A 26,461-nucleotide genomic window follows, 5' to 3' on the forward strand; every position below is an offset into this window, starting at 1 on the left:
CCAATTTGAGTTCTTTTATCAGCAATCGTTTTTGAACAATCAATCTATCCTACCAATATAAACATGCATGCTCAGTTTCTAAACGGTCTCTCCACAATAACAATACTAAACAGTTCAGAAGCAACCAGCCAAGATGAAAAAAAGGTGGGATAGATGGTAGGTACTGAAACATATGGTAAGATTACCCTCTGTAATCTCAAGGAACAATTTGGACCAACTGTAGCCCCTTGTGAAATCTGCAGCAATTTGTGTTAGTCATACAAAATGTCTTAAAAATCAGCACTAGATCATAAAAAATGAAGAGCAAAAAAAATTATAATTATCCTCTTTAATTACAATGCACAATGTTCATCATTGAAAAATATGAAACTAAAGATAGAATAATTGAGTATTTTGGATTGACTATATCAGAGTTGTATAACTAAATCAATATAAAAAGTGATGAGTTAACCCATCCATTTGTGGGTGCGGAAATGATTATGCATCTCCAATCTTCACACACACAAACTAGGAAGACCACTGGTTATTACAAAACACTGGAAAAGATAAGTATTTTGTAAGCTCTATGTTGGACCATTTGTCAAGTCTTCTTCAGGTGGTGAGAAGACCTGGCATGTTCCCTTGCAAGACACAAATCCACTATGCTCCTCAAAAGTGTACAGAGTATACTTTAGGTCAGTGTACAAGGTTGCCATGAAGTACCTGAAGCAACAACAGTGAGCTTGTTCACACCTGATCAGTGGAAGGTCTATGGAGTTCCTAAAATGTTTCTCATTAACATTTTGAGAGACCTCAATCTATACACAAATGATCAATTCTCTAGTATTTACAAGATGGAGTGTATCGTCCCAGATCTGCAATCACAGATTTCACAGGGGGACAAACACAAGATGACCAATTTCAAAGTATTTCTATTTATTCCCCCCCAACATGGCTACATAGAAATGATGTAACTTGTGCGCATCATGAAATTAGTGCCATTATGACGCAAACACCAATGTGGTCAGCCTGTAAATCTGAAGTAAGTCTGGTTTAACTAAGGTAAAGGGCAGAAGCTCCTGTTATGATATTGGAGCAATACAGAGTTTTAACATGCCACACTACCGGTTGGACTCAAGGTTAAAATAAAAGTCAAAACATTAACACTTTAAAAACAAAAGTTTGTTAATTAGTCTAATTTCACAAATCTGCCCAAGGTGATTTGGGACTATTCTCCATAGTGAGAGGCAGTTTGGGCAGGTCGAGAGGTCGGTAGGTGGGCTGTGGGGTGATTTCGGCTCAGTCACATGGTGGAGCATTGCCATTGGGGCAGGGGCTAGAGGTTCTGCTGGGGGATCCACTGCACTCAGACTGGACCCGCTGGCCATAGTCAAGGTGTATCCATCACATCACATGATGTACACCTTCTCAGCTTGGGAGAAGCTGAAGACTTCTTTGGTTCTGGGGCAGATCACCTTGTCATCTTGACGAATGGATAGAAGAGACTAGAGGAAGGAGAAATGATTAACATGAATAATAACAATTACTCCATTGCCATTGTAAAGATGAAATGTGTGGGATGTAGAGACTCACGTTGTATCCGTAAACATAGCCGTTGGGCAGCATCATGGGTGGGTTGTTCTCATTCATCACCTCCCCAGAGATTTTGCACACCAGACGGGAGTTGGCACAGTGTGCCATGGGCAGGGGCTGGGCCAGTTTGTTCAGGGACTTGCTGCACACGGGGCAGTCCGGGTTTTTAGAGGTGCCATCCTCCTTATAACACTGACTGGATGCAGAAAGGTTAAGGGCTTAAACATTATCTTTCACTTTACATTCCAGTACTAAACAGCTGGAGGTCTTTGGCAGAACACATTGAGCCAAATATTTTGAAGACCTTGAATTTGGTGTGCAGTTTTAGATAAGTAATTATAGAGAGACCTGGCCATCACAACCAAAAGGAGACAATGTGCATCGCCAAAACAAGCAGATGACAGAGCACCACATGTTACTGGTTGAAACAGCTAAACTAAGGAGCACAGAGCGGTGACCAGAAAAGATACGGAGTTTTGATAGCAGACAGGCCAGCCTGGAGTGTGATGGTAAACACAGAGTTGTTGCCCAGCTGATGTAATCTGTAGTTGTCATATCTGAACTGTTGGATCAGCATTTTCCAGCGGGCAGGGTCCAGGAGATCCTGCGAGGGTTGACGGACAAAGAGACGATCAGACCTGATGACAGGCCTACACTATTTGACATACACACAGGAATATGCACACTACAGGCTAGGGCATTACTATGGTATTACCTTATAAGGGGAGATATGGGTGTCTGAGGGGAACGCCAGCATACCCATCACCTGCCGCACCTCGTCCAGCTGACCCCCCTCTGCTTGGCTGAAGTGCTTCCGCGCATGTCTGTGAAAAACATGTATCACGATTGTTCTCATTTGAACTTTGAATATGTCTCAATGTTAACCTAAACATTTTATTACAGGATATGCAATGTCAGTAGAAACGGTTTCCTACCTGACGGCGTCCATGCGCTTGTTCTGTCGGATGAGCTCGATAAATTCCTGGATTCGCAGACTAAACTCCAAACAACTCTGGAAGGAGAAGCATCAATGAGTTAATATGTACATATAATGTACGAGACATCATTATCTACTAACAGACATGGCATAATCTCATGCCTTACCTTCATCTTGCGGAGGCGTGATTTGTTGTCATGACACCAGGCCAAACAGGTGGCGGTTTCCTGTCGCTCTAGCGACTCCTCCACCTCTTTGGCTGTGAGGAACATCTCAATGTTGACCAGGTCCTGAAGGACAGGGAGAAAGAGGGGTCATGTGAAATAGAGACAGCACAGAAAATGTAGTTCTCTAAACAATTACAATACTAGCAGCCATTGGAGATACTACCAAAGTCTTTTACTGTGAAGGATAAGAAACTATAAGTTGTATCCACGTAATCTTGTATGCATATTGACAAAGAGAACTGGGACGCACCTCAATGCCACTTTGCCGTGCCAGTTTGACCGCTGTGTTGTAATAGCCACACCGCAGCAAGTGTTCTACCATCATGCGGTCCATTCGTTTCTTCTTCCAGACATTGACGCCCACTGGCTGGTCGCTGCTGTGTTCCTTCAGGTGTTCAATCCTCCGCTTACACAGTTTAGCACTCTCATCCTCCGCCTGGATGGACTCAGCAGCCTATCCAATATTCACATGTTCTATACTTACTGCATGTAGTACTTGAGCTCTGCTGGATCCTCTTCATTTTACTGCTTTGATTAACTTATGTTGAGAAATCATTGTTTTTGAAATCGCTCAATTAACATGTACAAGATTTAACAAGTGCTTAAGACATTTGCAAACGTGAAGCTGGCTGAAATATTGGTAGCTAAGCTATCTGTGGTTGATCGAGGAATACTGTAAATAAATTTTAAAAAATCTCTGCACAGCAACATTTCAATGCTAACTGTTCAGAGGGCAACTGTTTGAACCTACCTTCCTCTTCAGGGCACTGAGCTTCTCCACCACCCCATCCAGAAGGGACACCACAGAATCCACCACTGGGAAACTGCTGAGAGTCTTCTCCAGCTCTGCCACCACCATGGTTACGTGACTAGTCTCCCGGTCAATGTTCTTCTGTGCAGCTCTGAAGCGCTTGTTCAGAGTTTCATATGGTACCTGTACATATGATCAATGCAAAAGCTACATGAGGTGGTTTCAGTCATCCATTCTGACCATTTAGGGTTCATTATTTGGCTGAAGTTTCCAAATATTTGATCCATAACTTGCTGAGATCATAACCTCTAGTTGAGTGTACAAAACATTTTGAACATCTGCTTTTTCCTTGACAGACTGACCAGATGAGAACTACACTATATATATACAGAAGTATGTGTACATCCCTTCAAATTAGTGGATTCGGCTATCTCAGCCACACCCGTTGCTGACAGGTGTATAATGTCGAGCACACAGCCATGCAATCTTCAGACATACATTCAACGTGGCAGAGTCATACGATACCACCTTTCAAACAAGTCAGTTCATCAAATTCCTGCCCTGCTAGAGCTGCCCCGGTCAACTGTAAGTACTGTTATAAATGGGTTTCCATGGCCGAGCAGCCGCACACAAGCCTAAGATCACCATGCGCAATGCCAAGAATCAGCTGGAGTGGTGTAAAGCTTGCCGCCATTGGACTCTGGAGCAGTGGAAACGTGTTCTCTGGAGTGATGAATAACACTTCACCATCTGGCAGTCCGACATACAAATCTGAGTTTGGCGGATGCCAGGAGAAAGCTACCTGCCCAAATGCATAGTGCCTAGGGCTGTTGCGTTGACCGTATTACAGCCACACTGGCGGTCACGAGTCATGAGGGCAGTTAAATTCCACATGACCATTTAGTCACGGTAATTAGGCTTCTCCAAGCTCTGATGCTGCTGGTCATTAGTAGCCTACCAAACTTGCTAACGGCCTGGTACTCAGCACTCTATTGTCCCTCTAATCACCCCGTCATCAATGCAAATGTATTCGAAAATCGAATCAAAACGCTTTTGCGCAACATTTCTATAAGCTATGCAATTGCGGGAGAAAACAGAGTGATGGCCGCTAATATTATTTCTCAACTTTCCTTATATTAAGAACATTGCTTATATTTACAACAGGAGTATAGCCTACTTCGCTGGCATGAAAATAAACCACGGGGAAAGGCATCCTCCAGTCTCTATTTAAGTGCATAGATGACATGTATTTTGTTCCCCGCTGCCCGTTTCGATACAGGTGAATAATAAGGGTTCATTCGAAATCATAACAAATGTCACACATATATTATTTAGTATATGTAAAGACAAGATTAAATCAAGAATAGTCTAATGGGTGACAATATTAGCCTATCACTTGTGAACTATATATTATCACTTGTGAATGATGCCCAGCATAAGGAACAATGCCTTTTTTTGCAACTTGTTCGAATCATAATCGCACACCTCATGTTTTAATAAGGTTTGTATCATAACTAAAGTGGCCAAATAACTTCTTAAAATGAAGCACATTAACCTGCTTTACAAGGGGTGTATTGCCTAACTGGCATATATAAGCAGCGCGTGAGTTTCAAATTTGGGAAATATCATTTTCACCATTAAAAATGCACCTTTATAATAAAAGCATTACATGCATAAATGTATTTGCGGTCACTTTTGATAATGGTGTTTTCCGCTAATGGAATATTTGCGCTTACTACCATGTGAAGAAATAGCCTAACCCTATGTTCGGAATATTTATTTCTTGCACAGAATAGGTCGACTTTAGTACTATGTAGGATAGTAGATTGACATAGGCTAGTGCTTTTGCTGTTTGTTAGGCCTACTCATCTTGTTGGCTGATAAAGTAAATGTGGACAGTTCTTCCAATATCTTCAATGTGCACCTCTGAATTGGATAAGGACACACGCAGTTGCGCCCCTGATGTTTCGGTCTTCACTTGTAGCCTGTGATAAAGACCTGATCACATGACTGAAAGCCATGCGAGTGAGAGACGCGTCGGATTGTGCAGCACACTCAGGGAGAAGGGCACAACGCAGCAATCCAGCCCGCAGAGAGTATGCTATCCGTTTCTTCTGAATTAGACTAAATTTTCTTCATATCATGCGTCTTTAGACCTGTCTAAAATAAATAATGGATTTATTATGAAGGTGTAGGCTATATTACATGGATTTATTAGACTTTTAAAATGGCTTGTAGGCCGTGTGTGGAAGCCAGGAGATGCTAAATGTGTTCATGTTAATTAACGGTCAATTACCGTGAGACCGACAGTTATTTTCTTGACAATCATCGGCTGATGAAGTTGTGTGACCTCCACAGCCCTAATAGTGCCAACTGTAAAGGTCTGGGGCTGTTTTTCATGGTTCGGGTCAGGCCCCTTAGTTTCAGTGAAGGGAAATCTTAATGCTACAGCATACATTTACATTTTAGATAATTCTGTGATTCCAACTTTGTGGCAACAGTTTGGGGAAGGCCCTTTCCTTTTTCAGCATGACAATACCCCTGTGCACAAAGCGAGGTCCATACAGAAATGGTTTGTCAAGATCAGTCAAATACCCATCGAACACCTTTGGGATGAATTGGTACGCCGACAGCGAGCCAGGCCTAATCGCCCAACATCAGTGCCCGATCTCACTAATACTTTGTGGCTGAATGGAAGCAAGTCCCCGCAGCAATGTTCCAACATCTAGTGGAAAGCCTTCCCAGAAGAGTGGAGGCTGTTATAGCCGAAAAGGGGGGACCAATTCCATATTAATGCCCATGGTGGTTTTAGAATGATGTTCGACAAGCAGGTGTCCACATACTTCTGGTAATATAGTGTATGATCCCTTATTGATGTCACTTGTTAAATCCACTCAACTGTTTCCTGTGTTTATCAAGAATGGTTCACCAACCAAAGGACATCCAGCCAAGTCAACATGGACCAGCATCCCTGTGGAACTCTTGACACCTTGTAGAGTCCATTCGCCGACGAATTGAGGGTGTTCTGATATGCAATATTAGGAAGGTGTTCTTAATGTATAACAGATTCCAACCAGCCTTAGTTTTGGGACATCTGGAGTCTATATTGGTTGGACTCCCTGAGTTGTACATTGTTCTGGTGGCTGGCAATGAAAAATAACCCTACCACAATATAGCCGGCTTCACTAAAGAAGCATTTCCTTTCAACAAAAGCATTTGTAATCTCTGGGACCTCTATTTACCAGATGTAAAGTGAAATATGTCCCTCGCTATTAAATAAAAGTCTGAATCCAACTTTTTTCATTACAGCACCATATTCCCGTTGAGTTAGAAGGCTGCCATTAGACCACGCACTTCACGCGAGACTTCCTAAAGCTAAATCTGGCGTGGGTCGGACAAAAGTTGGATTCAGACGTTTATTTCATAGCAAAGGTCAAATTTCACCTGGTAAGTAGAGTTCCAAGAGATTATACAAATACTTTTGTTGAAAGGAAATGTTTATTTGGTTAAACAGGTTATATTGTGGAAGGGTTATTTTCCGTTGCCACCCACCAGAATGATTCACAACTCAGGGGATCCAACCAGTACACAGACTCCAGACAGTGTGTCCCAAAGCTACTAAGGCCTCAGCTCTGATAATATCAATCATCACAGTCCTATTATGCGAATTAACGTAACAACCACTCAAATGGTGTACAAGTACTCTTACAATCCCAATGTAATTAAACGACTATTCAGATAAAATGGCGACTAAGAAAGCAAACATACAGCCGTCTAGCAGCAGCCACATAACAATAAGTGTCGCAGTGTGATATTGCCGCAAACTCGAATCTTCTCAGCCATATTGTCGAGGTAGTAATTTGAGGACACTGCGCTTGTTAGCTAGCTTTAAAAAAACATTAGCAATAACTACGAACTAGTCAACTGACCGTAAATACCACAATTATACCGTTTTCTAAACGATCAACTGACTAGCATTCATGCCGCTTTGGATTTGCGACTAACTTGAATATTTTTGTGACGCTGTACTTCACAGAGCTGGTGAGGAACCATCCTTGTCATGGCATGTTGATTTCATGGGGACACAATACTAGCTAACAGCTAGCTATGGTGAATTTGGAAACAAACGTGAATAACTAGTTAAATTGATCTAAGCTAGAAATGTGTTAGCTTTCAAATCTACGTCAGTGACAGATGAAACGTATTCACACACGAGCTGGCCATCCAATTCCAAGTAATGTTAACGTTATCACGTGCAGTGTGATGAATTGCTGACTTCACACGCCACGGAATATGGACAGAGAATCAGCTAAAGCTAGCTAGCCGACACGACAAGTATCAGCTGGCTAGCTAGCATAAGATACGTGGCAAATGTGTATATTTTTAACTAACCACGTTTGCGAATAACCACCAATCTTCTCGATAATTGACAATCAACTACTGGATTGGGATGTTGTATCTGACCAAGTCTTTTCATAACCTCGATCTAACATTTGCCCCGTTGTTTTGAACCTACTTGCCCCTGCCTGACGTCGTTAACGTTAGTTAGCTTTATAGCTAATGGCCAGCCAAATGATAGGAATTAGCGCCTAGTTTGTCAAATCTTAAACTCATGCCTCCATCACGATCGGTTAGTCTTGATTTTCATTCAAATAAACCATTTCAAACCTTCAAAGTGGGATACTCTTGAACCTTCAGCGCCATGGATAGTTGGGCAGCTGTCTCTTGCACCGCCATCTTCATTTGTGAATTTCTAGGATTTTACTTGCAGTGCAAAAAATACGTATGCTCACTACAGCCATCTAGTGTGCTGGTGTCGTCAGTAATAATATTTGGGGGGGATAGTGTGTAGAAAAATGTCTGATAGAGGGTGATACTATCCAAAAAAGTCTGTTTAATGAAACTGGGCCCAAGCAAGCTTCTTTTTTAAAACTTATTTTCGAATACATGGTTGTACATGCGGCAGGGGTTTTACGAACAACAGAAGTCAGCGAAAGGTGAGAGAGCTAGCTGTTGGTGGCATACAGGAATGACACTGTTGACAAAACACAAGCCTAGTAGGTACAATCTGTAAGATATCTTGATGTTAAATGGTCATTTAAAAATGCCTTTAAAGTTGCTCAAGATCTATTAAGTAAGTGAAGTCACATCTTTTTATTGAATAATGGACTTTACATGACCTGTAAGTCATGACCTGAAGCTCAAATGTTATTTGTCTAAAGTTTAAATTCTTTGTAAACAACAGGTGTAGACTAACAGTGAAATGTTTACTTACAGGTCCTTTTCCAACAATGCAGAGTTAAAAATAAAAAACAGAAATACCTTATTTACATAAGTATTCAGACTCTTTGCTATGAGACTCGAAATTGAGCTCAGGTGCATCCTGTTTCCGTTGATCATCCTTGAGATGTTTCTACAACTTGATTGTAGTCCATCTGTGGTAAATTCAATTGATTGGACATGATTTGGAAAGTCTCACACCAGTCTATATAAGGTCCCACAGTTGACAGTGCATGTCAGAGAAAAAAACAAGCCATGAGGTTTAATAAATTGTCCGTAGAACACCGAGACAGGATTGTGTGGAGCCACAGATTAGGGGAAGGGTACAAAACAGATTAAGTTTGGAACCACCAAGACTCTTCCTAGAGCTGTACGCACAGCCAAACCGAGCAATCGGGGGAGAAAGGCCTTGGTCAGGGAGGTGACCCTGAACAGGCAGTTAACCCACTGTTCCTAGGCCGTCATTGAAAATAAGAATTTGTTCTTAACTGACTTGCCTAGTTAAATAAAGGTTTAAAAAAGGTTAAAAAAAACACACAAAATAACCAATGGTCACTCTGACAGAGCTCCAGAGTTCCTCTGTGGAGATGGGAGAACATTCCAGAAGGACAACCATCTCTGCAGCACCACCAATCAGGCCTTTATGGTAGAGTGGCCAGATGAAAGCCACTCCCCAGTAAAAGGCTTGCTTGGAGTTTGCCAAAAGGCACCTAGAGGACTTTCAGACCACGAGAAGCAAAATTCTCTGGTTTGATGAAATCAAGACTGAACTCTTTGGCCTGAATGCCAAGCGTCATGTCTGGAGGAAACCTGGCACCATCCCTATGGTGAAGCATGGTGGTGGCAGCATCATGCTGTGGGAATGTTTTTCAGTGGCAGGAACTGAGAGACTAGTCAGGTTTGAGGGAAAGATGAATGGAGCAAAGTAGAGCAAGATCCTTGATGAAAACCTGCTCCAGTGCCTTCAGGACCTCAGGCTGGGGTGAAGGTTCACCTTCCAACAGGACAACGACCTTAAGCACACAGCCAAGACAATGCAGAAGTGGCTTTGGGGAGAAGTGTCTGAATGTCCTTGAGTGGCCCAGACAGAGCCCGGACTTGAACCCGATCGAACTTATCTGGAGAGACCTGAAAATAGCTGTGCAGCGCCGCTCCCTATCCAACCTGACAGAGTTTGAGAGAGGATCTGCAGAGAAGAATGGGAGAAACCCCCCAAATACAGGTGTGCCAAGCTTGTAGCGTCATACCCAGGAAGACTCCAGGCTGTAATCGCTGCCGAAGGTGCTTCAACAAAGTACTGAGTAAAGGGTCTGAAAATGTATGTAAATGCAATATTTCAGTTCTTTTTCTTTTTTTTATACATTTGCCCCCCCAAAAAAGTAACTATTTTTTCGTTGTCATTATGGGGTCTTGTGTGTAGATTGATGAAGGGGGAAGAAACAACGAATTTTAGAATAAGGCTGTAACATAACAAAATGTGGAAAAAGTCAAGTGGTCTGTATACTTTCTGAATGCACTGTAAGTATGTGTGGGTAGAGTCCAATGTAGTGTATGTGCATGAAAGTTAGTGTAAAAAAGGGTCAATGCAGGTAGTCCAGAGTGGCCATTTGATTAGCTATTTAGTCTTATGGCTTGGGGGTAGAAACTGTATAGGGTCCTGTTGGTTGCAGACTTGGTGCACTGGTACCGCTTGCCATGCGGGAGCAGAGGGAACAGTCTATGGCTTGGGTGGCTGAAGTTTTTGACAATTTTTCCAAGCTGTCCTTCTCAGAACCTATTATCAATGATGATCACAATCCACTCAGACTCAGTTTGTTTTCACTATGCCATTCTTTCACAGTGATACAATCACATGACAATGGCAACAGATGCTGATGATCAGAAATTATTTATTTTCCAGAGCTAAAAAGAAGACCAAATCTACCTGAACATGTAAGTATATGTAATTGGTTTCAATGGCAAATCTACAGAGATACACATTACTTTAAGCGGTGCACTGTCAATGTCTAAAGATATAAGAATTAACAGTAGACCACCTCTTTATGTATATGATCTATATTTTGAATATGCATAAAACATGAAGAATTCCTTTCTGCAAAAGGTTCTATTGTCTGATCCAACGTGCCATTTGAAAAATATTTCACTCAGCCATTACTGACTCTTGTTCCCCATACACCCTCTCCCTTTTCTCTTTCCCCCTCCCCCTCTCTCCACTGCATGCTCAGATTTATTTTCCTGTAGGAGCCCTCCCCAAGCCTGTCTAGTTGAGTAATGAGCCATATTGTGATTGGCTACTATCCAGAGGCAGTCAACCTTGATTGGCTGTCACATAGCGCCTATGATTGGCCAATGCTCTGCCGCATGTTTTAGCAAGCTCAAGCACAGTCTGGATTTGAGACACAGAAGAGGGTGATGCAAGGTTTGTGATCGTCCACCCCCATGTTGTGGTTCCTTTGTATCCGTGTGTAGGTCACTAGGTCAGGATACAGGGCAGCGTTGTGTTCACTCAGCGAGGGGGAGTATGCTGAGGGGCACGGAGAGGGGAGGGGCATAGGGGGGAAGTATGGAGATGAGAAGTTGTAGATACTGTAGTATGGTGTTTTTGTGTGTTTATCAGTGGTCTAATACTGTGAACTGTATTGTGATGCCATTCCCAGCCCTCTTTACTGAGAGATAATGTGTGTGTGTGTGGGAGATTTATCGGTGTTATTACTAGGAGTCAGTAGTGCATTTTACACTGATACGCCTGTGCTTTTTCAAGAACAAGGAGCAAATAATTTTGAAGCAATCAACACTGAGTCCTACACCACAGGTTTCTGATTTTCCACACACCTTTAAATTCTCCTAATCGAAAAGAAAGGTTTGTTGGACCCCCCCCCAATTCAAAGGGCTTTATTGACTCTCTCTCTCAGAAAAGCATAACCAATCCAATTATACATTTGGCTAGTTCCACAAATATAACCAGCATCTGCTATTTACAGTATAACATTCACATAGGTCCGTTGCAACTTAAAAGACGACATTAGACTTGCTGTCAGTCATCACACTAAATGTGGCCAGTGCTTTGTTTGGCCTGTGCATCTCTCTGGTTGTTGGTGGAATCCGATGTGAAGGAGCAGAACCATTAGCTACGCTGCAGTGAGTGCTGAGGAGATGGCTGCAGTCTGTGCTCAGTCCATTGGCTCAGACAGCGTAATCTTTCTCTGGGGCATCTTCCTCTCCCCTCCTTTCCTCTGTCCTTCTCTCTTTACCCTTCACATCTTCTTCTCTCCCCTCTACTGCATGTCTTATTTCATGTACAGTTCTGTGATATAACAGTGGATGCCATATTGTCATTCAAGATATTTGTGTTTCCTGTGTTCCGTGTTCAATGAGTCACTGTTTCATGTGTTATGTGGCGGTTCCAGATTGTATCACACTCTGTGTTTATAGTCAGTTGTTGTTCCATTCTCTCCCAGCTCTGCTCGTGTTTAGATGTTACTTTGCTAAATGATCCACAAAGGAATATTTGTATCTGGGGCTTTTTAATTGGCAGATGCAATGTGCCAACATGCCCGTACACTGAACTAAAATAGAAACACAACAATTACAAAGACTTTACTGAGTTACAGTTCATATGAGGAAATTAGTACATTTTTCACATGACTGGGAATACAGATATGCATCTGTTGGTCCCAGATACCATACGGCGAGCACGAAGAAGAGCTTCCCAGAGACTGGTTGTGCAAACCTATAGTTTCATCAGCAAACCCATCAGTTTCATCAGGGTGGCTGGTATCAGACGATCCTGCAACTGAAGAAGCCGGAGGTGGAGGTCCTGGGCTGGCATGGTTACATGGGCTCTGCGTTTGTGAGGCCCATAGGACCTACTGCCAAATTCTCTAAAACAACGTTGGAGGCGGCATATGGTAGAGAAATTAACATTCAATTACTGGCAACAGCTCTGGTGGACATTCCTGCAGTCCCTCTAAACTTGAGACATCTGTGGCATTGTGTTGTGTGACACAACTGCCCATTTTAGAGTGGCCTTTTTATTGTCCCCAGCACAAGTTGCAACTGTGTAATGATCATCCTGTTTATTCAGCTTCTTGATATGCCACACCTGTCAGGTGGATGGATTATCTTGGCAAATGAGAAATGCTTACTGACAGGGATGTAAACAAATCTGTGCACAACCTTTTGAGAGAAACAAGCTATTTGTGCGTATGAAGCATTTCTGGCATATTGGAATTCAGCTCAAATGAGTTATCTATCCCTATGATACAGCGATGTAGCCTGGATGGGACACATGTTAGAGTACATGCTGTGCTAGATCTGCTGGAATGAAGTCGCAAAACAAAAGTCTCCCACTTTTTCCACTCAAGCACAAGTGGAGATCTGTTTACCTTCCAGCATTCGCTTGTAAGAAGTTGTGCAGAAAAAAATACTTGCTTTGCAGTGGCCATGTGAATAGCTCTTTAAAAATGGCAACATAAGAACTATCACTGGCCAGGGTGTGAACCAGCATAGAGAGCCTTGGGACACAGTATTAGTTTGATAATAGAATGTGCTATCAAATTAACCTTGTGTTTTTTTTCAAAAATCCAAAAGTATTTACCTCATTATTTTTACCATAAAGACTCAGACTTTTGTGGCTCTGGATAATCACCGGTGACACACTGGAGCTGTCATTTAAATAAGAGGTTTTTGTGTTTATCACATGTAGTTACTGACTATCTCAGGAGCATGAATTACAATGACACATTAGGTACACCATGTACTGTACACACAGTAGAGTCATTAACAGTGAGTCAAGATATATATGGTTTTAATCATATTTACTAAGGAACCATATGGTAACATATTTCAAATATGTAATCACAATTGATAATTAAAGATGTGTAGGTTTTATAATGCTTGTTTTAAATCTTAAAGACAAACAAGTCAATCATGTTATTATTATGTTATTACACATCTTTGTGTTGATATGCAGCAAATGTACACCAATCACTGTAAACTGAAACTCAGCAAAGTTATCATGTGTAACTTAAAATGTGATACGTTTTATTTTAGGGCGTTTGTTTTTCTTCTGTTGCCTATAGCCTATCTTCTGTTATTGCATAACACTTTACATTTGGCCTTCTTTCTGAAATCATTTACATTTACATTTAAGTCATTTAGCAGACGCTCTTATCCAGAGCGACTTACAAAAAAACAAAAGATACATTTCGTGTGGCCTTAGCTCCACCCCATTTCTTTTCTCATTTTCTTTCAGCCACCTCACTCACGCGGCTGCTTTCTCTCTCTCTCGATCTCCCACTCCCATAAATGCAGTGACACTTGCATTCTGTGTGCACGCGCGTGTGACAGAGAGCGGTAGTCGAAATAGAAAGTGAGGAAGGAAGGGAGAGTGAGGGAGCATAAGGGAAGTTAAAAAAGGGGGAGCATATGTATGTTTGTCACTGAGGGGGGAAAGGAAGAAGAACATTCAAGTATCCGCCATATGCTGTGGATTTATGATGTCTTGCTGAAGTGAATGTCCTTTTTTGGGGGAAAAGATGGGAAGCTCGCATTTGCTGAACAAAGGCATGCCTTTAGGTAAACATTTACCTTTCCTTTTGTGCATGGGACCAAATGTTAACTGTGATTGCGTTGTGTGGTGTGGACACAGATCTGTGTGTTCAGTGTGCTGTACAGTATTCTACCTTCCCCTCCCCCTCTTCCTTCCCTCCTCCCCTCTCTCTCTCTTTCTCTCTCCATTATCTTTCATCTCTCCCATTCAGCCACTTACAACGCTGTAATAACTTGCTTTCCACTCCCGAATATGTTTCTGTTTAGCTGTTTTGGACCTGGTCAGAGGAGATGTGTGTGAGGGGTTAGAGCCTTTCTGTGTTGATCCAGGGAACGATTAGCCTCCTGTGGGATGAAGGACAGTACTATTTCCCTCTAAAAATGTGAGGCAAGGACACACACAGCACATATTTCCTATTCATTGTGCAGTGGGGAACGGTATTTCCAGTTCCGGCCTTGACTTGCTTACTCATTCTCCTTTCAGGGGAGAAAGAAACTTTGATTCTAGAACAGTCTACTAGGGGAATACTTCAGGTTCAGGAAGTACAGAAAACAGCTTTGTAGGTGCTTAGTACTGATGCTGCTATTGTGAATACTTCCATGTTTTCATACTGGTGTCTGTTACTTGGACATTTTGTTTACTTGTATTCACAACAGCAGCATATTGTCTACATTGGAGGTATTGTTTGATCTTCATGATTGATCTTTGTATGATTATTCATGTCTGAGCTCGTAGGGGTCTTTGATTCTGTGATCAAAGGATCGTGTCTTATCTCATTAAAATTGACACACCAATTCACCCCTGGGGTGCTCAAATTGGCCGAATTACCACAATACAAAGCTCACATATCATTATGGCCATGGATTGTCATGATAGTGGTGATGAAACATGCATTGTTTTTGCTTTTTTTGGGAGGGGGGGGAGGCATTTTTGTCATCTTTGAAGAACATGACTGAAAAATGTGTTGTAGACCAACCAGACGGGGCTTAGTGATCTGTGTACGTGAGAGAGTGCTTGTGTGATAGAGTTTGCCTGTGTGTGTGTACGCACACGTGCGCATCGGTGTATGAGCAGGTGTGCGTGCGTGTGTGTGTGTGTGTACTGGTAGCTGATGAGGGAGTGAGCTGAAGGAGAGGGGTGTGTCTACACTCCCCTGGCTCATCTGGGAGGGAGATCTCCTGTGGGAACAACAGTGGGTAGAGACGGTCACGCCATGTTTGTGCCAGATTGGCTCTGATCATAAATCACACAGCTCGAGCTGCTCACAGGTGCACTATTTTCCCTCTCCCTATGGTGGTTACAGTTACAATGCTACATTTAATATGAATGCAAATATAGATTTTATTATGCTGTATTGAAATCCAATGGGTTGATTCCTGGCATGCTCACTAAAACAATAGTCTAATAAATAAAATAGAGCTATGTTTGAAACATTTCACATGTGCATGTTAGAGGACAGCTCTGATATCCTTGTAGAACACAACTGGGGCTTTCTGAGGTGCTGACCTTATTTTCAGGAAGTAGCTTTGACTGTATGAGCATAGATGACAGTTCACTGTAGCAGACGAAGGAGGGATAACCCTTAGGTCCACGAGAGACACTGTTTAGAATATTGGAACCAAGGGTCGTTCCTCCTGATTCTCACAAGGTCATATCCTCCAATGGAATGAAAGATATTTCCTTCCAGTTAGAACGGAGTCTGTAAATGTGTCAGTGAAGTGATGATGGGGATCTATTTCTCCCCGTTGATGTGTTCACATGAATCCCTCATTAGAGCAGGTGGAATACCATGTAGAACTGGTGCTCATATTGGGACTAACACCCGTGTTAATCCAGAAGACTGAATTGTGTAGGAGAGTAACAAGTCCCCTTGTTACTGTTATCTTCCAAAACAAGTGGATGTACAGTTAAAACACAGATTATTTGGGACAATGAGTAGCATCAGTGTAGAAAATGTGACATTCTAACAATTTGATGCACAGAGGATTTCCTGTTGCATTATTCTGTGTGTGAACCGTAGTGCAATTGACCCACACAGTTGCTCTTTTATATTGGTTTCACACTGAAGTGGTTTAGTAATTTTATAGTTGATACGAGCATGGCAGTTGGTTAAATGTCATGTAAAGTTTAGTTACCACTCTCACCATAGTTTGAATGGCTAATTTGATGAATTGCACCGTCAGGGGGTGTTTCTCATTTAGTGACTAATTTTCTATGAAAGGCGATCGTCTGCTCCTAGCTGCTTTTCAAAATCATGCATGAAGATGACCTATGACATTTTAAATGGCTTTCCAGTCATGGATGCAATATTGACTTATTAAAAACCGGAAATAATTCTGAAACCAAATAAAGTATGAGACCCCTTTTGGGATTTTTGTTTACTCGCATGTGAATCATTAACATTGTAACATTGTAACTCTGTGTTGTCTGTTCACACTGCTATGCTTTATCTTGGCCAGGTCGCAGTTGCAAATGAGAACTTGTTCTCAACTAGCCTACCTGGTTAAATAAAGGTAAAATAGAAAAACATAACAACTGACTACTGGATTTGTTGTGGTTTTAGGTGGAAAATAGTAAGCAAGGTCATAAACACAGCTGCAATTTTCCCACACTGCCATGTCATATCACAACCCATACTGTAGACATACCTCTTTCCAGACTTGCTGTCTGTGAGCGGTCCTTTACAGTAGACTATGATGTCAAATATAGTTTGTTTACCCATCCTCTCTGTCTACAGGCATCCGGCCCCCAATTATGAATGGGCCCATGCACCCCCGGCCCCTGGTGGCCCTGCTGGACGGGCGTGACTGCACCATAGAGATGCCCATCCTGAAAGACGTGGCCACTGTGGCCTTCTGTGATGCCCAGTCCACCCAGGAGATCCATGAGAAGGTCCTGCCATGCTCTACATGTTATCTGTCTGCTCAGCCTCATTTACATGCTACCAGTTTCAAGTTAATTGGACTTAAAAAAGACACCCTGGCCTAAAAACAGTATTTGTTTCCCATATTATATGCAAGACCCTGTGCTGTTAAACAAGTTTGTTCAAACACCGTAATCAACAATGTCCTAAAAACAATGACATAAACAACTCATTTACAATGACAGAAATAAGCCTGACAAGTAAACATTTTTCAGTTAAAATAAATTTAATCTTCCTAATTAACAGAACAGTACAATAGACTTGATCTTTTTTATTTGAATTTATGTTGCCTTTTGGTAGGCGGCCATTTGTAAATAAGAAATTGTTCTTAATTGACTTGCCTAGATAAATAAAGGTGAAACATAATAGTAATATAATAAGACTTGATTATATCCAGTGTTTTTCCCACAGTGCAACAAAGCAAAATTAAACATCAGAGGAAAACTGTCCATCTATACTTCCTGTAGTACTGATTCCCAGTGTGTGTTTTCTCCTGCTCTGGTTCTGAATGTATGGCAGGCTGAATCTTTGAGCTCTCCCTGGCCCTGCAGAAACAGATGGCACCCACATTCTCTCCTCATTCCCTTTCACAGGCCCATAACCACCCAGCTCCTTGCCTAATTAAAATATCCCCTTTCAGTTTAATTGAGCTACATGGTGGCTTTACACAGTGTATAAAGGGAGAAGTGGCAGAGCGTATGGTGCTAGCTGCAGTTGGGCTGATCATGAAATGGAACATCAAACGTGGTGAGAATAGATGGGCTACCACTACAAGAGCCCAATGGAGAGCCCATGTCAAATCAAGTCAAATTTATTTATATAGCCCTTCTTACATCAGCTGATATATCAAAGTGCTGTACAGAAAACCAGCCTAAATCCCCAAACGGCAAGCAATGCAGGTGTACAAGCACGGTGGCCTGGAAACTCCCTAGGAAGGCCAAAACCTAGGAAGAAACCTAGAGAGGAACCAGGCTATGAGGGGTGGCCAGTCCTCTTCTGGCTGTTCCGGGTGGATATTATAACAGAACATGGCCAAGATGTTCATAAATGACCAGCATGGTCAAATAATAGTAGGGCCTGTCAGGGCCTATGGAACAACAACACCGCTATGGTTAATGAATTGCTATGCATTCGGATGACACATGACTTTAGTTCTATTTCTCTTATTGAAGGGTGCTGTATAACGGTCCTCTGATGTACTAACCCTGTGAGCGTTGTGTTAGCAGGTACTGAACGAGGCTGTAGGAGCTCTGATGTACTAACCCTGTGAGCGTTGTGTTAGCAGGTACTGAACGAGGCTGTATGAGCTCTGATGTACTATACCTGAGAGCGTTGTGTTAGCAGGTACTGAACGAGGCTGTAGGAGCTCTGATGTACTAAACCTCATAGCGTTTTGTTGGCAGGTACTGAACGAGGCTGTATGAGCTCTGATGTACTAAACCTGTGAGCGTTGTGTTAGCAGGTACTGAACGAGGCTGTATGAGCTCTGATGTACTATACCTGAGAGCGTTGTGTTAGCAGGTACTGAACGAGGCTGTAGGATCTCTGATGTACTAAACCTCATAGCGTTTTGTTGGCAGGTACTGAACGAGGCTGTAGGAGCTCTGACGTACTAAACCTCATAGCGTTGTGTTGGCAGGTACTGAACGAGGCTGTAGGAGCTCTGACGTACTAAACCTCATAGCGTTGTGTTGGCAGGTACTGAACGAGGCTGTATGAGCTCTGATGTACTATACCTGAGAGCGTTGTGTTAGCAGGTACTGAACGAGGCTGTAGGATCTCTGATGTACTAAACCTCATAGCGTTTTGTTGGCAGGTACTGAACGAGGCTGTAGGAGCTCTGACGTACTAAACCTCATAGCGTTGTGTTGGCAGGTACTGAACGAGGCTGTAGGAGCTCTGACGTACTAAACCTGAGAGCGTTGTGTTGGCAGGTACTGAACGAGGCTGTAGGAGCTCTGACGTACTAAACCTGAGAGCGTTGTGTTGGCAGGTACTGAACGAGGCTGTAGGAGCTCTGATGTACTAAACCTGAGAGCGTTGTGTTGGCAGGTACTGAACGAGGCTGTAGGAGCTCTGATGTATTAAACCTCATAGTGTTGTGTTAGCAGGTACTGAACGAGGCTGTAGGAGCTCTGATGTACTAAACCTGAGAGCGTTGTGTTAGCAGGTACTGAACGAGGCTGTAGGAGCTCTGATGTACTAAACCTCATAGCGTTGTGTTGGCAGGTACTGAACGAGGCTTTAGGAGGTCTGATGTACTAAACCTCATAGCGTTTTGTTGGCAGGTACTGAACGAGGCTGTAGGAGCTCTGATGTACTAAACCTGAGAGCGTTGTGTTGGCAGGTACTGAACGAGGCTGTATGAGCTCTGATGTACTAAACCTGAGAGCGTTGTGTTAGCAGGTACTGAACGAGGCTGTAGGAGGTCTGATGTACTAAACCTCATAGCGTTTTGTTGGCAGGTACTGAACGAGGCTGTAGGAGCTCTGACGTACTAAACCTGAGAGCGTTGTGTTGGCAGGTACTGAACGAGGCTGTAGGAGCTCTGATGTACTAAACCTGAGAGCGTTGTGTTGGCAGGTACTGAACGAGGCTGTAGGAGCTCTGATGTACTAAACCTCATAGTGTTGTGTTGGCAGGTACTGAACGAGGCTGTAGGAGCTCTGACGTACTAAAACCTGAGAGCGTTGTGTTGGCAGGTACTGAACGAGGCTGTATGAGCTCTGATGTACTAAACCTCATAGCGTTGTGTTGGCAGGTACTGAACGAGGCTGTAGGAGCTCTGATGTACTAAACCTCATAGCGTTGTGTTGGCAGGTACTGAACGAGGCTGTAGGAGCTCTGATGTACTAGACCTCATAGCGTTGTGTTGGCAGGTACTGAACGAGGCTGTAGGAGGTCTGATGTACTAAACCTCATAGCGTTTTGTTGGCAGGTACTGAACGAGGCTGTAGGAGCTCTGATGTACTAAACCTCATAGCGTTGTGTTGGCAGGTACTGAACGAGGCTGTATGAGCTCTGATGTACTAAACCTGTAAGCGTTGTGTTGGCAGGTACTGAACGAGGCTGTAGGAGCTCTGATGTACTAAACCTGAGAGCGTTGTGTTGGCAGGTACTGAACGAGGCTGTAGGAGCTCTGATGTACTAAACCTCATAGTGTTGTGTTAGCAGGTACTGAACGAGGCTGTAGGAGCTCTGATGTACTAAACCTCATAGCGTTTTGTTGGCAGGTACTGAACGAGGCTGTAGGAGCTCTGACGTACTAAACCTGAGAGCGTTGTGTTGGCAGGTACTGAACGAGGCTGTAGGAGCTCTGACGTACTAAACCTGAGAGCGTTGTGTTGGCAGGTACTGAACGAGGCTGTAGGAGCTCTGACGTACTAAACCTCATAGCGTTGTGTTGGCAGCTACTGAACAAGGCTGTAGGAGCTCTGATGTACTAAACCTGAGAGCGTTGTGTTGGCAGGTACTGAACGAGGCAGTAGGAGCTCTGGTGTACCACACCATCACACTAATGAGGGAGGACCTTGACAAATTCAAGGCACTGCGGATCATTGTCCGCATAGGCAGCGGCTTCGACAACATCGATATCAAGTCGGCTGGAGATTTAGGTGAGATCCTGCTGTGCTCTCTCTCAACTATGGATGTCCACCTAAAGACGTACAGGCTGTGAACTGATCACTTGGTGAAATCTTCTATTATTTTCTGCAAGTTATGATATTCCATTTAAATAAAGTGCAATTGCTCAGATCTGCATAATAAAAAGTACCAGTCAAAAGTTTGGACACATACTCATTCAAGGGTTTTTCTTCATTTTTATTAGTTTCTACATTGTAGAATAATAGTGAAGACATCAAAACTATGAAATAACACGACTAATTTTCTATAAAAGTCGATCGTCTGCTCCTGGCGGCTTTTCAAAAACATCCATGAAGATGACCTATGATATTTTAAATGGCTTTCCAGTCATGGATGCATTTAAACAAAGTGCAATTGCTCAGATCTGCATAATACATTTTTTGTTGATACAGTACCAGTCAAAAGTTTGGACACACATACTCATTCAAGGGTTTTTCTTTATTTTTAGTAGTTTCTACATTGTAGAATAATAGTGAAGACATCAAAACTATGAAATAACACATGAAATCATGTAGTAACCAAAACAGATTGAAGCTGCCTTGATGACAGCTTTGCAAATGCTTGGCATTCTCTCACCCAGCTTCATGAGGTAGTCACCTGGAATGGATTTCAGTTAACAGGTGTGCCTTTTTAAAAGTGCATTTGTGTCATTTCTATCCTTCTTAATGCGTTTGAGCCAATCAGTTGTGTTGTGACAAGGTAGTGGTGGTATACAGAAGATTATGGCAAGAACAGCTCAAATAAGCAATGAGAAACAGCATGAAGATCAGTAAATCCGGAAAATTTCAAGTACTTTGAAAGTTGCTTCAAGTGCAGTTGCAAAAACCATCAAGCGCTATGATGAAACTGGCTCTCATGAGGACCGCCACAGGACAGGAAGACCCAGAGTTACGTAATAAGTTCATTAGCTACCAGCCTCAGAAATTGCAGCCCAAATAAATGCTTCACAGAGTTCAAGTAACAGACACATCTCAACATTAACTGCTCAGAGGAGACTGCGTGAATCAGGCCTTCATGGTTGAATTACTGAAAAGAAACAACTACTAAAGGACATCAATAAGAAGAAGACTTGCTTGGACCAAGAAACACGAGCAATGGACATTAAACCAGTGGAAATGTGTCCTTTTGGTCTGATGAGTCCAAATTTGAGATTTTTGTTTCCAACCCCCGTGTCTTTGTGAGACGCAGAGTAGGTGAACGGATGATCTCTGCATGTGTGGTTCCCACCGTGAAGCATGGAGGAGGAGGTGTGATGGTGCTTTGCTGGTGACACTGTCTGATTTGTTTAGAATGAATTCAAGGCACACTTAACCAGCATGGCTACAAGAGCATTCTGCAGCGATACGCCATCCCGTCTGGTTTGCTCTTAGTCCCACTATCAGACCCAAAACACACCTCCAGGCTGTGTAAGGGCTATTTACCGTGATGGAGTGCTGCATCAGATGACTTGGCTTCCTCAATCACCCGACCTCAACCCAATTGAGATCGTTTGGGAGGAGTTGGACCGCAGAGTGAAGGAAAAGCAGCCAACAAGTGTTCAGCATATGTGGGAACTCCTTTAAGACTGTTGGAAAAGCATTCCAGGTGTTGCTGGTTGAGAGAATGCCAAGAGTGCAAAGCTGTCATCAAGGCAAAGGGTGGCTCTTTATAATCCCTTTATAAAATAAATATATTTTGATTTGTTTAAAAACTTTTTGGGTTACTACATGATTCCATATGTGTTATTACATAGTTTTGATGTCTTCACTATTATTCTACTGTGTAGAAACTAGTAAAAATAAAGGAAAAGACTTGAATGAGTATGTGTGTTGTAACTTTTGACTGGTACTGTAGCTATTTACATTCGTCCTGTCCTCCAATAGGGATAGCAGTGTGTAACATGCCAGCAGCATCGGTGGAGGAGACAGCGGACTCTACACTGTGTCACATCCTTAACCTGTACAGACGGACCACGTGGCTCCACCAGGCGCTGCGCGAGGGCACCCGGGTCCAGAGCGTGGAGCAGATCAGGGAGGTGGCGTCTGGGGCGGCGCGGATCCGTGGGGAGACACTTGGCATCATTGGCCTCGGTTAGTGTGAGATATTACAGTACAATGTTATATTATAGATGTAGGATCTTCATTTGATCACCCTGTTGCAGGATATTTTTCTTCCAATGCAGGACATTTAAAACTTGAAGTGTATTTGAGGTTTAAAAAGGCTTTCCATGTTGACATTTCAGACTTGATTTTCCCTTACAAAAAATGTATCAACCCCTACAAACATTTCCATTAATTATAATCCACATAATAATTCACATTTCTTGTTGCTGCAGGATTATTTTCCTGCTGTAGTAAACTGGCTCAAATTAAGATCTTGACCCTGTACATTGTATTACACTGCCCAAATGGCTGTTAGCTGAAGATAACATGGTCGGTATAATGAATAGGAAATTGGTTCTTTAAATATGGGCTTGTTTAGTAGAGTTCGATGGCTTTTCTGTATACCATTTTGAGCTGTGATGTGTTACAAAACAGGCATAGTGAATGTGTAAGGAATTCATCTTTATTGTATCTCTTTGCTGTAACTATTTACTTGTCTGGGTATTACTCAAATGTCCATGTTGTTGTCTGTCCTCAGGTCGTGTTGGCCAGGCTGTAGCACTGAGAGCCAAAGCCTTTGGGTTTAATGTGATATTCTACGACCCGTACCTGTCTGACGGGGTGGAGCGAGCCCTGGGCCTGCAGCGCGTCAACACCCTCCAGGACCTGCTCTTCCACAGTGACTGTGTCACCCTCCACTGCAGCCTCAACGAGCACAACCACCACCTCATCAACGACTTTACCATCAAACAGGTCGGGGCCGTGACACACACATGCACGTACACAGACAGAAATATATAGACACTCACACACAGAAGCCTACTGGATCCATGTCACTGCACTGGGGGATTTAAATCTACTAAGAAGACCAATGTAGCATGCCCTTTGCAGTTGTGTTCTGCACGGTCTACATATTTTATATGGTGTGTTGTAGATGCGCCAGGGTGCGTTCCTGGTTAACACGGCCCGAGGGGGGCTGGTGGAGGAGAAAGCCCTGGCACAGGCCCTGAAAGAGGGGAGGATCCGAGGAGCGGCCCTGGACGTCCACGAGACAGAGCCCTTCGGGTGAGCTAACTTTAAATTCTTCTACTGTCTTCATTCTACTGATATTTATATGATACTGTGTTGAAGTGATGTTAACAATAAATTCCCATGTTCCTTCTGTCTCAGTTTCAACCAGGGCCCTCTGAAAGATGCTCCGAACCTCATCTGTACTCCCCACGCTGCCTGGTACAGTGAACAGGCTTCTATTGAGATGAGAGAGGAGGCAGCCAGGGAGATCCGCCGAGCCATTTCAGGTAACACCATTACACTAAGCATGGGTATTCTCGGGTGGATTCTTGTCAGGCTCCCCTCTCACTAATAAACAACAGCAAAGTCACAATAACAAATCCCCAATAAGCACATTGTGCTTCATTAGTGACTGTTTCCTGCTTCCAGGTCGTATTCCAGACAGCCTGAAGAACTGTGTGAATAAAGAGTTCCTAAGCCAGACTAGTCACTGGGCCAGTATGACCCCTGCTGTCAGTCACCCTGAGGTCAATGGTGCATACAGGTAATATATCCACTGTTGGTACAGAATAACATGTAGATACAGGCACTGTATGCATATTTTGCCACAGGCCAAAATAAAATGTTGGGTGTTATTTGTTGATGCTGGTGACTCATTTTCTGGGCATCCTCTCCTCCCAGATACCCTCCTGGTGTTGTGAGTTTGGCCTCTGGGGGGCTCCCTCCGCCTGTAGAGGGGATCGTTCCCAGTGCCGTGCCCATCACACACAGCCTGTCCAGCGCCGCCCACCCCCCTCGCGCCCCCTCGCCGGGCCAGCCAGGCAAATCAGAGTTGGACAGGGATCAGCACCCCAACGACCAGTTGTAGCCCCGCCCCACAGAGCTCTCTGTCCAACCATAGAACTCTCCTGGTCTTCATCACCCCAAAGAGGAATGGAACTGAAGCATCATGGGTTCTAAACAGCTGCCATGAAACAGACAGACTCACAGAGGTCCATTACAGTTCATCTGGTCCAACTATAGTGGAGTCGGTCGTCTTTTTGAAACTTTTTTTTGTGTAGAAAAAAAACCAGAATAATATTGTGGATTCGAAAAGAGAAAAATATCCTTTAAATCCAATCCTACTGTTTAGACTATAGTTTGTCCAAGTAACGTGGGCGAATGTCTGTTTGTGTCCTATGGGTTCTTGTTAAAGCAGAAGTAGTTGATTATAACATGATTGTAACTGTTTGTGTACAGTTTTTAGAAATATGAAAACAATTATTTGTAGTGCAGTCTAAAAGAAAAACAAGGGTGAAAACTAACCAACCGATTTTAAAAAGACAATAGAATATTTGTTTTATATGTTTCCCAACAAGCCCCAAAAGAGGCAGCTTTTGCACAGGTTCTCAGGAAATGGAGTTTCCCTAGTTCTTTTTCTTCTACACCACATAGTGCTTTGTTTTTCTACCCGCCTGCCTCTGCTCTATATTAGCAAAAATACTTTAAGTTCCATTTGTTCTTTCAGTTTAAGGGGCATGTTGTTCTGTAGTCTTCAGCCTCTGTATAAATGTTAAAACTGTGCATTTTGGGAGAGAAGACCCCCCTGTCTTGTGCATACCTGACGTACTGCTTGCCTGTGTCAGTGTGACTTGATTGTAACGTGTCTGAGAAGAGAAGCAGCTCCCAGCTGCACAATTAGTAGCAGACATACATTGCCTCTCTTCTGGTGAAGTAGTAGGTTAGCAATATACAGTATACATACTATATATTACAAAATATCATTATTTTTGGTTAATCAATATCCAAAAAGAGATGTTTGTGACTGTATGCATTTGTATGAATTATTTTAAAAATAAATAAAAGTCCCTGTTGAAAGGTCAAATTTGATGTCTTTGTCCGTTGGCATCCTGTCCAAGTTCTGATATGATTAGTCTTGTGTGCCAGGCTTCTAGGCTCTCCTATACAGTGTGATTAGATTACTAAAATGAGATATGACAGGCTTTTTCAAATAGGAGGAAAATGGATGCATTACCAAATACCTCCACTAGATGGGACAATAGATGCAAGGTTCAAGGCCATTGTAACTGTCTGAATTTCCACTGGATTATTCTTATGATTTTCAAAAAACATATTTGCTCTCAAGGATAGAGAAATAAAATCATATTCATCTTGTTTAAAAAGCCATGTTGCATGAACACCTCTGATCTTGATTAATTCCATGTCTATCTGTTGGATCGTAGAAAGATATGCACTGAATTATATTGAACAAAAATAGAAACGCAACAATTTCAAAGACTACTGAGTTATAGTTCATATCTGGAAATCAGTCAATTTAAAATACATTCATTAGGTGCTAATCTATTGATTTCACATGACTGGGAATACAGATATGCATCTGTTGGTCACAGACACCATAAAAAAAAGTAGGGGTGTGACCACCATTTGCCTCGTTGCGGCACGCCACAGCTCCTTGGCATAGAGTTGATCAGGCTGTTGGTTGTGGT

The 26,461-nt window shown here is 42.7% G+C and overlaps 2 protein-coding genes across 5 annotated transcripts; one reads left to right on the forward strand and one right to left on the reverse strand.

Annotated features, from left to right (window-relative positions):
* Positions 1 to 8,261, reverse strand: LOC115119809 (E3 ubiquitin-protein transferase MAEA). The gene is made up of 9 exons (XM_029648689.2): positions 8,156 to 8,261; positions 3,488 to 3,670; positions 2,987 to 3,190; positions 2,677 to 2,799; positions 2,508 to 2,584; positions 2,288 to 2,396; positions 2,043 to 2,176; positions 1,573 to 1,768; positions 1 to 1,484 (listed from the first exon to the last, which is right to left on the reverse strand). Exons 1-9 carry the CDS (start codon positions 8,228 to 8,230, stop codon positions 1,389 to 1,391), a joined length of 1,197 nt encoding a protein of 398 aa, XP_029504549.1. The 5' UTR covers positions 8,231 to 8,261; the 3' UTR covers positions 1 to 1,388.
* LOC115119808 (C-terminal-binding protein 1) lies at positions 6,868 to 25,839 on the forward strand. 4 transcript variants are annotated; one of them, XM_029648688.2, is made up of 10 exons: positions 6,869 to 6,934; positions 10,668 to 10,699; positions 17,056 to 17,210; positions 20,711 to 20,855; positions 22,746 to 22,952; positions 23,503 to 23,717; positions 23,899 to 24,029; positions 24,135 to 24,262; positions 24,405 to 24,519; positions 24,657 to 25,839. In XM_029648688.2, exons 3-10 carry the CDS (start codon positions 17,073 to 17,075, stop codon positions 24,841 to 24,843), a joined length of 1,266 nt encoding a protein of 421 aa, XP_029504548.1. In that variant the 5' UTR covers positions 6,869 to 6,934; positions 10,668 to 10,699; positions 17,056 to 17,072; the 3' UTR covers positions 24,844 to 25,839. The 4 variants fall into 4 exon arrangements, with proteins under 4 accessions (XP_064874559.1, XP_029504548.1, XP_029504547.1 ...); XM_065018487.1 differs by lacking the exon at positions 10,668 to 10,699 and having other exon boundaries at positions 6,868 to 6,934; XM_029648687.2 differs by lacking the exons at positions 6,869 to 6,934; positions 10,668 to 10,699 and adding an exon at positions 11,012 to 11,186.
* Positions 25,840 to 26,461: the final 622 nt, after the last annotated feature.

The sequence above is a fragment of the Oncorhynchus nerka genome, linkage group LG5 (genome assembly GCF_034236695.1).
Source record: "Oncorhynchus nerka isolate Pitt River linkage group LG5, Oner_Uvic_2.0, whole genome shotgun sequence".
NCBI classification, from domain to species: Eukaryota; Metazoa; Chordata; class Actinopteri; order Salmoniformes; family Salmonidae; genus Oncorhynchus; species Oncorhynchus nerka.